At 28.1% G+C, this 13,472-nt stretch overlaps 1 protein-coding gene across 2 annotated transcripts in view; it reads left to right on the forward strand.

Annotated features, from left to right (window-relative positions):
• Positions 1-13,472, forward strand: part of LOC117168821 (uncharacterized protein CG5098) — a 46,938-nt gene that overhangs the window by 16,576 nt on the left and 16,890 nt on the right. For both annotated transcript variants that reach the window (XM_033354663.1, XM_033354664.1), the window contains exon 4: positions 8,458-10,731. In XM_033354663.1, the coding sequence (XP_033210554.1) occupies positions 8,458-10,731 (2,274 nt within the window). The remainder of the gene's footprint in view (positions 1-8,457; positions 10,732-13,472) is intronic.

Below are 13,472 nucleotides of genomic sequence, written 5' to 3' on the forward strand. Positions count from 1 at the left end.
GATTTTAAATGAATACAAAAGATTTCAAAAATAATTCAAAGATTACATAAAAATTTTATAAAGATTTAAAATTTAAAGATTTCAAAAAGGATAAAGTGCACCAGATTTCTCAAATGTCAAAACAATTTAAAGATTTCACGAAAATTTCAAAGATTTTACAAAGATTTCGAACATTTTACAAAGATATAAAAACTTTCAGAAGGTTTCAAGAATTTTATAGATTTAAAAAAACGTATAGTAAATCAAATTTCTAAGATTTCAGAACATTTCACAGATTATTTGCAGTGATTTCAAGTTTTTTTAGAATATGTCATAATATTTTACAAAGATTTCAAAAATATTTCAAAGATTTCAAATATTTTAATGTTTTCAATTGAATACAAAAGATACCAAATTTGAAATATTTTAAAGATTTTGAACGATTTTAAATGTTTTTAGGAGATTTCACAAAGATTTAACCAAAATTTCCAAAAATTTCGAATTTTTTAAATATTTTAATGATTTCAAATGATTACAAAAGAAGATTTCGAAAAATTTCGAAAGATATCACAAAAATTTCAAAGATTTTACAAAGATTGTAAAACTTTCATAAGATTTCTGGACATTTCACAGATTTATTTGCAATTATTTCTAATTTTTTTAGAAGATTTCAAAAAATTTATAAAGATTTCAAATTTTTTATGATTTCAAATGAATAGAAAAGATTTTACAAATATTTCAAAGACTTCATCAAAAGTTCACAGAGATTTCAAAAGGTTACACGAATTGCAAAGATTTTAAAAAGGGTGCAGAACACTTGATTTCAAAGATTTCAAAACATTTCAAAGATTTTATATAGTTTCAAAATTTTGGAATATTTCAAAAGATTTGACAAATAATTCGAAGAATCCAAAGGGATTTTCAAAAGATTTCAAGAATTTCAAAAGATTTCAGAAGGGTCCAAAAGTGTCCGAGATTTTAAAAATGTTCACATTTTTTGTTTAAATTTCCAAATATTTCACAAAAGTTTCAAATATTCCAGTGATTTTAAATAAATGCAAAAGATATAGGAATTTTTTCCACAAGTATAGAAAAGAATTTCTAAGGTTTTCAAGAGATTTCAAGAATTTAAAGAAAATCAGAAGATATCAGAGATTTCAGAACATTTCCGATTTTAAACCATTTCAATTAGTTTCAAGCAATTTGAGAATATTTCAGTTATTTCAAACACACAAAAGTTTTCAAAAACAAAGACTAAAGAAAGATTTCAAAAAAAATTCACAAAGAATTCAAGGATTTCAAAGATTTTACAGAAATTTCAAAATTTCACAAAGATTTTAAACACTTCAAAACAATTCAACGAATTCACAAAGATTTCAAAAAGTTCAAGGATTTCAAAGGCTTTACAAAGATTGAAGAATATTCCCAAAGATTTCACAAAGACGACTTATGTTCGCTAAAAATTAAGAATTCCTTTATTTATGGTTCTGCTTTCCTTTGGAAATTGTTGACCACAAAAAAAAAAGAAAAGTTTGATCTTTTAAACGTATACAAACAATTATTCGATTATTTATTTAATGTAAAAAAGGGAAACCTGGAAAAACTTGATTTCTTGATTTGGAAACCCTGGAAATGACCTTGAAACTAGCGTTTAAAGATTCCAATAAATTTTAAATCAATCTCAATTATTTCAAAGGATTTTGAATATTTCGAAGTATTTTGAAAAATTCCAAAGAATTTTTAAGAGAGTTCAAAAGATTCAAGGGATTTTTTCAAAATATTTTAGAGTATTTTAAAATATTTCCAGGATTTAAAAATATATTTCAATAATTTGAAGGTATTCCAAAGTGTTTAAAATATTTTAGGGTATTTTTAAAACGTTCGAGAAAATTTCAAGAAAGTTAAAAAGTTTTAATGGATTTCCAAAGAATTTAATGATTTTAGGGGGTTTGCAAAAATTTTATTGGGGTTTGAGTAATTTCCTATATTTTCGGGAGATTTTCAAAGTTTTTATAGTATTTTAAAAAATCCAAGGAATTTTCTGGAGCTTTAAAAAAACTATTAAGAAGTTTTATTGGAATTTAAATATTTTAGGTTAGTTTAAAAAATTTCAAGGATTTTTTAATATGTTTCAATCGTTTGAAACGTTTCAAAGGATTTGAAATATTTTAGAGTATTTTTAAAACTGCCAAGGAAATTTCAAGAATTTAAAAAAGGTTCAAAGGATTTTAATGATTTTACGGGGTTAAAAAAATGTTATTATGGCTTTAGGTAGTTATTAAATTATGAGTTATTTTGGTAAATTTGCAAAGTTTCAAAGATTTTAGGGTATTTAAAAAACTCAAGGCATTTTATGGAGCTTTAAAAATCTTAAGAAATTTCAAAGAAATTTAAATATTTTAGGACAGTTTAAAAGATTCCAAGGATTTTTTAATAGGTTTCAATCATTTGAAAAAAGTTCAAAGGCTTTGAAAGATTTTAATGTATTTTTAAAAATTCCAAAGAATTTGCAAGTGATTTGAAAATATTTTTAAATTTTGGAAATATTCTAGGGCATTTTAAAAGATTCATAGGATTTTTAAGCAAATTTTAATTATTTGAAGGCATTCCAAAGGGTTTAAAAGAGTTTAGGGTATTTTTAAAACTACTAAGGAAATTTCAAGAATTTAAAAAAATCCAAGGCATTTTCTGGAGCTCTAAAAAAAACTCTAAAAAATTTCAAAGGACTTTCAATATTTGAGCACATTTTAAAAGATTCCAAGAAATTTTTAAAAGGTTTCAATAATTGGAAAATATTCCAAAGTATTTTACAGATTTCACGGTATTTTTTTTTTTAATTCCAAAAAATGTTAAAGAGTCTTCAAAATATTTGAAAGATTTTGAAATATTCTAGGGCATTTTAAAAGGCTTAGAGGATTTTTTAATAGATTTTAATAATTTGAAGGTTTTCTAGAGTTTAAATACAACCCATATGATTTTAGGTTAAGTATTTTAAGGGATTTAAATACTTTCAAGATATTTTAATAAATTTTCAAAAATATTATTAACAAAAAATTGAGGGATTTCGTAGGATTTCAAAGAGGCTGTAATTGATTGAAGTAATATAAAGGGATTTAAAATAATTTGTAAGATTTTCGGATATTTTTAAAAATTCCAAAGAATTCTTTAGAACTTTAAAATAATGGAAAGGATTTCAAAGGATTTGAAATATTTTTGAGTATTAACAATTTTTTAAATAGATATCAATAATTTGAAGGTATTTCGAAAGATTTTAGGGTATTTTGAAAAACTTGCAAAGAATTTTGTATATATTTTTTTAAATCCTTGGAATTTTTACTAGAATTTTTATAATTTGACGTGATTACAAAGGATTTTACAGCATTAAAAAAAATCTGAAGAATTTTCTAGAGATTTCAAAAGTTTCAAGGGATTTCGAATAATTTTAATGATTTTACGGGGTGTACCAAATTTTTATTATCGCTTAAATAACTTCTTAGAATTTTGGAAGATTGGAACGACTTTATGGAATCTTTGAGGTTTTAGGATAGATATTTTGAAAAATTCCAAGTTATTTTATAAGATTTCCGAGGATTTAAAGTATTTTAAAGGATTTAAATACTTTTAAGATATTTTAATAAATTTTCAAAGAATTTATTAATAAGAATTAAGGGATTTCGTAGGGTTTCAAAGATTCAAGGAATTTTCAATTGATTTTAATGATATGAAGGGATTTGAAAAATTTTAGATTATTTAAAAAAATTCCAATAATTCAATAACTTGAAGTAATTTCAAAGGATTTTAAATATTTAAAGGTTTTTTTTTAAAATTGCAATTAATTATCCCGAGCTTTCAAAAGTTTTAAAGGATTTCAAAATAGTTCGAATAATTTGAAATATTTTAGAGCATTTCTAAAAATTCCGACAAAAATTGAAAATAATTTCAAAATATTTCAAAGGGTTTGAAATATTTTAGGAAATTTTAAAAGATTCCAATGAGTGTTTAATGGATTTCAGTAATTTAAAAGGATTTCAAAGGGTTTGAAATAATTTAGGGTATTTTCTGAAATGTTAAATTCTTTTGAATTTTACTTGAATAGGTTTGAAGTCTTATGAATTTATCCTGAATTCGTTAAAATTCACCAGGAATTCTTATAAATTTCATCGAATTCTTTTGAGTTGGACAAACGATTTTGCGAAAAGTATTATAATTCTGGCACACCTGGATTTAAAGAAAGGTGTCATTCTGAATTAGATCAGTGAATTTTCGAAAAAAAAAATATAATTTAGATCTGGAACATGCAATTTCCTGAAATAATTATAATTCTGACATGGAAAAGGAAATTTTTCGAGAAAAATTATAATTCTGACTTGCAAAAGTTGCAAGTTGCAATTTTTTAGAAAAATTATATAATCAAATAGTTAAAGAATTATAAGTATAGTTTTGGAAAAAGTTTTGGTAAAATTAGAAATCTTGATCGATTTTTTTTGGCGAAAAAATAAAAACATATTGTTGTTAATTTAAATAAAAATAAAAGAATATAATTTATGTTGAAGTTTGAAGTTTTTTAAATGAGAAAGAGAACATTTTTGAAGTTTCAGTTAATTTTATTTTAAAATCTAAGACCCCAATATTAAAAATGTCAGTTTTTCTAATTTTCAAGAAAGTTCGGATTTAAAACAAATTTTTAATTACAAAAATGTTTATTTATTGTTTAGCTAAAAATTCGCCTTTTTCGATAGAAAATTAAACTTTTTCCAAAATTCAACTATTTGGTGAAAAATTAATCGAATTTGCAGCACTTCAACAATTTTATTTAAAAGTTCTTTTTTGTTGTTAAAAATGCAACTGTTTTGTTGAAAACTTGTCTTTTTGGGTTGACAATTAAATTATTTTGGCAGAAAATTCGTTTTTTTTTTGTTTTTTTTTTTTAAATTCGTTTTTTGAGGACTTTTACCAAATTAATTTTTGTTAAACTATTCCAGTTTTAGTTGAAAATTTCTCTTTTTTCGTTGAAAATTCAACTACTTGTTTGAAAATTTAAGTATATTTTTAGAATGTTTTATGTTCAAAGATTCTGAATTTTATTGTAAAATTTAACTATTTTCTTGAAAAAAATTTGTTTTTTATGATAAAAATTATTTTTTTGAACTGAAAATTCAACTTTCATTTTTGATTGTAAATTAATTTTTTTAGTTGAAATTTCAACATTTGACTGCTAATTCATGTACTTTGAAGTTCTGAAAAATTTTTTATTTTGAACAAATTTTAAATTTGAAGTCACGATAATTTTTGAAGGATTTCTCCAATCGAGTCAGCCTTTGATACACTTTTTAAGGCTCTCAAAAAGAAGGTGAAGTTTATTAATAAGATATTTCCAAACAAAAATAAAAAATTTAGTGCATTTTCAAAATTTCACATTTTTTTCAAGTTTTAGAAATTTTTGTCAAAGTTTCTTATAGATGGGTGGAAGACTTGCAAATTATCAAAATAAAATTTTGAATTTTTATTATTTGAAAAGTTACACTTTTGAAAATTTTGAAAATGTTCAGAAAAATGGAAAAAAAAAATATTTTTCGGATATATTAGGAAGTTTTACTTGAATTCGTCACTAGATATCAAATATATTTAGAAACTATCTCAATTTTTCGATTAGACAAAAATTCAAAAAGATAGAGCTTTTTTAAAATTTGAACAAAATTTGGAATATGAATATTTTTATGAGTTTTAGACATTTTTTTTTAGTCATAATTTTAGTGGAAAATTCATTTCTAGTTGACAATTGAACTACTTTGATTAAAATTAGTTTTTAAGAAAAAATGTAATGGCTTGGTTAAAGAATCAACCTTTTTGCAGAAAATTCGTCTGTTTGTCTCGAAAATTCATTCATTTGATAGAAAATTCAAGTGTTTTGTAACAAAAATTGTTTTTAATTAATTTTTTTACAACGTAAATTTAAGCATTCAATATTTTTGGTTAATAATTCATCCTTTTAGTTTAAAAATGCAACTTTTAGCTTGAAAATTTATGTCATTTGTTGAAAAAACGACTAATTGGTTAATATTTTTTTTCAATAGAAATTTTTTTCTTTTTTGGCTTAAAAATTCATCGTTTTGGATTAACTTTATTGTTTTTCATGACTGAACAATCTTTCTTGGTTAAAAATGCAACTGTTTTGGTTCCGAATTATACTATTTTGCTCAAAATCTGTCTTTTTTGGTTAAATTATATATTATTATATAAACTATTGTATTTTTTATTGAACATTTATATTTTTGGGCTTACATTTTAAATCGTTCGTTTAAAGGTGAATTACTTTCTGAAAAATTCATAAATTTAGTCATAAATTAAACTATTTTGTTGAAGCTATCCTTTCTGGGACAAAAATTAATTTTTTTTCTAACTATAAATTTATCTATTTCGTTGAAAATGAACTTTTTATTTAAAATTTCATATTTTTGGGCTTACAAATTCGACTGTTTGGTTGAAAACTAATGTTATTTGTTGAAAATTAGTCCTTTTCGTAGAAAACTAATCTTGTTGGTTAAAAATTTAACTTTTTGGTTGGAAATTTATGTATTATGTAAAATGTTTTTTTTTTTTTTTAGATTAAAAACTAATTTTTTTGGTATTCATTTACGATCACACAGTCATGTTTTCAAATGAAAAAAGCCCATTTGTCACTTTTCATTCAATAAATTAATTCATGGGTTAATCACTATTCATTTTAGGTCGATACTTATTTTTGAATTATGTTGTATTTTTAAAACTTCTAAGGCATTTTCTGGAACTTTTAATTTGAATTATTTTAGGAAAATTTAAACGATTCCAAGGATCAAAAAATATATATAATTTCATTAATTTGCACTGATTTTAAAGCTTTTAAAATATTATAGGACACAAAAATATCTAGAATTTTTGAAGATATTTGGAATTAACCCTGAATTTTTTGGAATTCTCTTGAATTTCTATAATTTTTCTCTTTTCTACTTAATTCAATGGATTTTTTCTATTTCTAAAAGTTTTAATTTAATTGATCCTGCGGATCAATTGTTGAAATGATTAGATGATTTGAAATATTTTAACCTATTTTTTTTTAAATTACAAAGAAATTTGTTATTAATTTCAATAATTTATTAAAATTTAAAAGGATTTGAAATACTTGAGGATACTGTAAAAAAATTCGCAGGCTTTTTCAAGTGCTTTAAAAGGTTTCAAGGGCTTTCAAAGGATTCCAAATATATTAGGAAATTTTAAAATATTGCCAAAATTAAAAAAATTTATTTCAGTGGTTTAAAGGCTTTCAAAGGCTGAAATATTAGGGGGTATTTTAAAAGATTCCAAGGCATTTTCAAGAGGCTTAAACAATTTCAAGCGATTTCCAGGGGGTTTAATAATTTTAAGGGATTTTAATATTTTGATGGATTTGAAAGAATTTTTCACCAGGCATGAGTGATTTTGTAGGGTTTCGAAGATTTGAAAAGATTTTTAAATATTTGTTTACAATTCATTTTCAATTCGCCATGAATTCTTATTAATTTATCCTAAATTCTTTTGAATTCGTCTAAATTTTTACTCAATTCGACCCAATTCAATTAATTTTTCCACGCTTTTGAATTGCTTCCAGTTCATTTGATTGCTTTTTAAACTTGGGTAGATTTTTTTATGAATTTTATTTCTTTTAAATTTCTCTAAATTCACTCAAAATTGATTGTAACCAATCAAATTTTTTCGATTCTTAAAATTTTTGTAAGTCATTTGAATTATTTTGAATTCATCTTGAACTATTTTGATTTCTCAATTTAAAAAAAAAATAAAATCAGCCCAAATAAAAATGGAGAGAATCCTTTGAAGAATAAAATGAGGCCTTGACCATTATGATTAAATAAAAATGGTAACTTTTCCCTAAGGAGAAAGGAAAAACTAAACCTTAAAATAACTACTTGTAAATAAACAATTTAAACTTGAATTTTTTTCTGAAGTATGATTAGAAGCCTCCATCAAGATTTACAGAAATTATTAATGGATCTTTTTTTTGTCGATTTTATCAATCATTTTAAAGTTTGGCAACTTTTGAGATTGATTGTACGTAAATCCTTAAATTCTTAGGGATTTCATCATATTCTTAGAATTCCCTTGAATTTTTCTTAGCTTATTTCAAAGTTACTGAATTCAATTAAGTTTTATTTCTTCTTTTTTAATTCACCTTGCATTTTTATGAATTTTATTGAATTCTTCTCTTTGATCTTAAATTCCTCTAAATTCATTACAGTTTTACGGAAATCAATGGAATTTTTTATATTGTTCTACATTTTTCCCAATTCATTTGAATTCTTTTGAATCTAAATTGAATGTTTCCGAAATCTTCGGAATGTATCCTGCATTGTTACCCTTTGGGCGCGAAAAAAGTACCCCTTGTTCTCTATATTTTATCCCTGAGGCCTGTCATTGACAAAATCCTTGTTTAAAATTTGTTTTCAGGACTGAACATGCATCCAACGGGTCTATCAGGAGCGTCACTGAATCCAGCCGGATTCTACACGCATCCATCCATGGCGCGCGCTTCTCATTTAACACCCCAACAACTCACTCCACAATTGGCACACACTCAGGCGCCACCAACCTGGCACACGCCAACTGTACCTGCAAAGTCCGTAACGCCTTCAAACACCGGCGGCAATCCACTCTTCAGTCTGCAGATGTTGGTTGACAATCGGCAAAATCAGAACCAGTACCGCAATTCGCCGGGCGCGCAGAGCTCGCTCGATCTCTCGGCGACCTCGGAAATCGCCGAAAACTATTCTCGAATACCTCAAGATATTCCGATCAGCTTGACAGCTCGGAACGTCGACAAGGGCAGTCGGAACGGGAACATTATTTCGCCGCCGATACCTCTGAACGGCGACACCTCATCGGACAGTGGAATTAGTTCGTCCGTGCCCACGCCCAACTCCCTCATTGAGCCAGTCTCGCTCTCTACCAAGGAGCTCCTCGCGCCCAAAATCTCGGTCAAGAACTTTGAGAGTAATCTCCGAGGTGTGGCGAATCTCCACGACAAACTGAAGGAAGGCGGCATCGACAGTTATGTCCAGAAGGTGATCAATCTGCCGCCGAATGTTACCATCGAGAGGGTAACGACCGAGAAGAAGGAGACCGAGGTGGTCAAGTGTAAAGATACGCTGAGCGTGATTGCCCAGATGCCCAGGAGCATTATGCCGGTGATTGTTAATCTAACGGCGAAGGACAAGGACCTGGTGGAGAGTCCGCGACGAGAGCCGTCGGTGGAGAGTGACAGGAAGGTGGAGGATTCGACGAGTGTGAGATCGCCGAAGCCCGCGCCCAAGAGGGGAGCCAAAAAGGGTGTTGATTCGCTCCTGGAGAAGTTGGAGGGTGGAAATAAAAAGTTGGGAGTGGAGAGTATCGTCGGTTCGGTGATAGTGACGCCCGTGGATGAGAAGGACACAAGTAGTGTGAAGAGTATGTCGCCCGAGAGGCGGAAATCAAGATCTCCGAATCGCGAGGACGATGTGATCTCGCCTTTCAGCAACGAGGACTCGAATGATAATACGAAGCAGAGGCGGAAACGAAAACTCGAGAAGCCCCTGAGACTTAGCAAGGATTCCAAGACGGAGGTGGAGGATATGGAACTCGAGCCGACCGAGCCCACGGAGCCGCGAGGCTGTGACATGGAAGTGGATCTTGTCGCTCATTGTCAGCAGCAGCAACAGCAGCAGCATTCTCTCCAGATGAATGAGCGAGTGGACTATAGAATAGAGCAGAGAATCGTGGAGAATAAAGTGGAGGAGAGAATTGCGGGAAGAGTGGAGGAAAGTGGTGTTGTGGGAGAGAGGACAGAGAGAGTGGTGGAGGAGAGTGTGGTAGAGAAGATGGAAGAGTGTGCGGTGGAGGAGGGGGATGAGGAGGAGGAGAGTGTGGACGAGAAGGGCGAGGAGAATCAGCCGATCAGGAGGCGGAGATGCAGCGAGGGTCCGGCGACAAATCCGATTGTCAATCAGAGGGTGAGGAGAAAATCGAGCGACGACGCGACTGATCTGTCCAAGGTGGAGAGTTCGAAAGTCGCGGGCAATGCGAATCCCTTCAATCAGGTCGAGTCCGAACTCGAGAAAATGTTCGCGGGAATTGTCGAGACTGACGAGACGAAGAAGCAGGAGCCGAAGTTGGAGGAGGAGGAGGAGGGCGCGAAAGAGAAGACGACGGACGATGATTGTTTGAAGGTGGAAAGTATCGAAAATATTGTCGAGTCGACGACTGGAGGTGGTCAGAGCTCGAGTTTGGATCATGTCTCGTCGTCGGTGGAGGCTAAAGCAACGCCAAAAGCGGGCAAGAAGCGGAGAGTGCGTGGTGGTAAGAGAAAATTGTTGTCCAAGTCGGACAATATATTTGGACCGAGTGGTGGTGATTCGAAGGATGGGAAGAGGGGGGGTAAAGCGACCAAGGGCAAGAAGCAGCAGCAGCAGGAGAGTTCGAAGAAGAATTCGACGAAAAAGGGGACGACGAAGGTGGATGGATTGAGGGAGGTGACTTATGATTCGGGCTCGAATGCGAGTTCAATTCGATCGCGTGGACCTGTTGTTCATGTCGAGGGGCCTCGGGACAGTCCGTTGAGTATAGAAGTTGTCAATGTGCCAAGGGAGGATGAGGAGGAGAAGAGCAAGGAGAAGAGGAAAAATATGGGAAATGGAAATGCGGGTCGGAGTAAGAGGCTCAGTCATCAAAATGATCTCGACTATCGGGGTGAGTCTCTAGTGTTATTGCTCAGAATTTACACTCTTTTCCCCTCTATATTCCCCTGTTTTCTATTTTTATTTTTTTTTATTTTTTTTCTCCCTTGTCTTAAAGAAATTTCTCCCTTTTGTTGTTGTTGTTTTTTTTTTTCATTTAAATTCAAACTGAATTATTAGAGCCCGATATTTTATATTTTTCGTTGAGAATTTACCCTTTTTGGGTAAAAAATTTTACCATTTGGTTGAAAATTGAATTCCTTTATTAAAAATGCGACTATTTAGTTCAAATGTCATATTTTTCGACTGAAAAATCAAATTTTGTGTTTGAAAATTCATCTTTTTTTGGTTAGAATATCAACTATTAGATGTTTCGTTCATGTCTTGTCTTTTATTCGTTGAAAATTGTAGTATATGATTGAAAATTAACTTTTTTTGTTGAAAATTCCTACTTTAAGGTTGAAAATTCGTCTATTTGGTTTGAAAATTCAAAAATTTTGTAAAAAAAAAGCCATATTTTTCGTTGCAAACTAAAGTTTTTCTTGAAAATTCAACTTTTTTAAATAAAATTCGTCTTTTTATTTTAAAAAAATAATAATAATAAAACTTTATAGAAAATTTTAACCATTTGTTAGAAAATTAACACTTGTTCCAAAAGAATATTTATGGATTGAAAATTCAATTACTTTGTAGAAAATTAATTGTTTTTTGAAAAAAAAATCTGTTTAATTTTAAATTCTGGGTTAAGAGTTGATCTTTTTTGGTCAAAACTTTTACCATTTGGTTGAAAATTGAATTCCTTTGTTAAAAATGCGACTATTTAGTTCAAAAGTCATCTTTTTCGAACGAAAAATCAACTGTTGTTTGAAAATTCATCTTTTTTTTCTAGAATATCAACTATTAGATGTTTCGTTCATGCCTTGTCTTTTAGTCGTTGAAAAGTGTAGTATATGATTGAAAATTAACTTTTTTGTTGAAAATTCCTATCTTAAGCTTGAAAATTTTACATTTTTTTGTATAAAATTCGTCTATTTGGTTTGAAAATTCAAAAATTATGTAAAAAAGCCATGTCTTTTATTGTAAATTAACGTTTTTATCGAAAATTCTATTTTTTTTTGTATAAAATTCATCTTTTTAATTTAAAAAAATCAAAAAAACTTTGTAGAAAATTAAATCAATTGGTTAAAAATTAACACTTGTTCCAAAATAATATTTATGGATTGAAAATTCAATTTCTTTTTAGAAAATAAATTGTTTTTTTGACAAAAAAGACATCTGCTTAGTTTTAAATTCTGGGTTAAGAATTGACCTCTTTGGTTGAAAATATCATTTTTTGATTGTGAATTAATTTTGTTTTAATTTTAAATTTTCAGCTTTAATTCTTTTGTAGAAAATTAATCTTTTTTGCTGAAAGAAAATACAGCTATATGATTTAAAATTCTTGGTTAAGTGTCGATCTTTTCGGTTCAAAAATCAATTATTTTGTTCAAAGGCCATATAGTTCGTTGTAAATTAACGTTTTTGTTGAAAATTCATCTTTTTTTTTTATATAAAAATCGTCTTTTTAGTTTAAAAATCAAAAAACTTTGTAGAAAATTAAATCATTTGGTTAAATATTGACACTTTTTGTAGAAAATTCGTCTTTTTGGTTTGACATTTCAACAGATTTGTAAAAAAAACATCATTTGGTTAAAAATGAACTCTTTTTTTTTTAATTAATATTTTTGAGTTGAAAATTCGATTTTTTTGTAGAAAATTAATCTTTTTATACTAAAAAAATATAGCTATATAGTTTGAAATTCTTCGTTAAGAATAAATCTTTTCTTTTCAAAAATCAATTATTTTGCTCAAAAGCAATATATTTCATTGTAAATTAACTTTTTTTTTTGAAATTCAAGTTTTTTAGTATAAAAATCGTCTTTTTATTTTTTTTAAATCAAAAAAACTTTGTAGAAAATTAAATCATTTGGTTAAAAGCTAACATTATTGTTCCAAAATAATATTTTTGAATTGAAAATTCAGTTAAAAATATTATTATTTGGTTGTAAATTAACCTTTTTTTTTAGAAAATTCGTCTTTTTGGTTAGAAAATTCAACAATTTTGTAAACAAAATTTAATCATTTGGTTAAAAGTTAACTGTTTTTTTTTCAATTAATATTTTTGAGAGAGAAATTCAATTGTTTTTAAGAAAATTAATCTTTTTTGCTTAAAAAAAACACAACTGCATGGTTTAAAATTCTTGGCTAGGAATTGATCTTTTTGGTTGAAAATGTAACTGTTTTGGAAGAATATTGAACTATTTATCTGAAAATTTTACTATTTTGTAACTTTTTTGTTCAAAATTCAACTGTTTTATTGAAAATTCGTCCTTTAGGATTAAAAATTCTGTTTTTCTTTTTATTGAAATGATTTTTTTCGTTAAACATTCAACTGTCCTCGAAAAAATCCTTTTTGGTTGAAAATTCAACTATTTAATTTAATTTATTTATTTTAGTTGAAAACTCCACTATTTCGATGATAATTTGTGATTTTTTGGATTAAAAATTCATCTTTTATCGTAGAAAATTCTTCTTTTTTTTTTGTAATTAATCTTCCTTGCCCTTTTTCCTAATTCAACTATTCCGTTGAGAATTCAATATATTTCTACTTGAAATCCTAGGAATTTATAGCCTTTTATTTTTAATTAAATATGGTATCTGCATTTATTTTATTTTAAAGAATTTATTCCAATATTATTTGGGGGGGGGGGGGGG

This window comes from Belonocnema kinseyi, chromosome 3 (genome assembly GCF_010883055.1).
Source record: "Belonocnema kinseyi isolate 2016_QV_RU_SX_M_011 chromosome 3, B_treatae_v1, whole genome shotgun sequence".
Taxonomy (NCBI): domain Eukaryota; kingdom Metazoa; phylum Arthropoda; class Insecta; order Hymenoptera; family Cynipidae; genus Belonocnema; species Belonocnema kinseyi.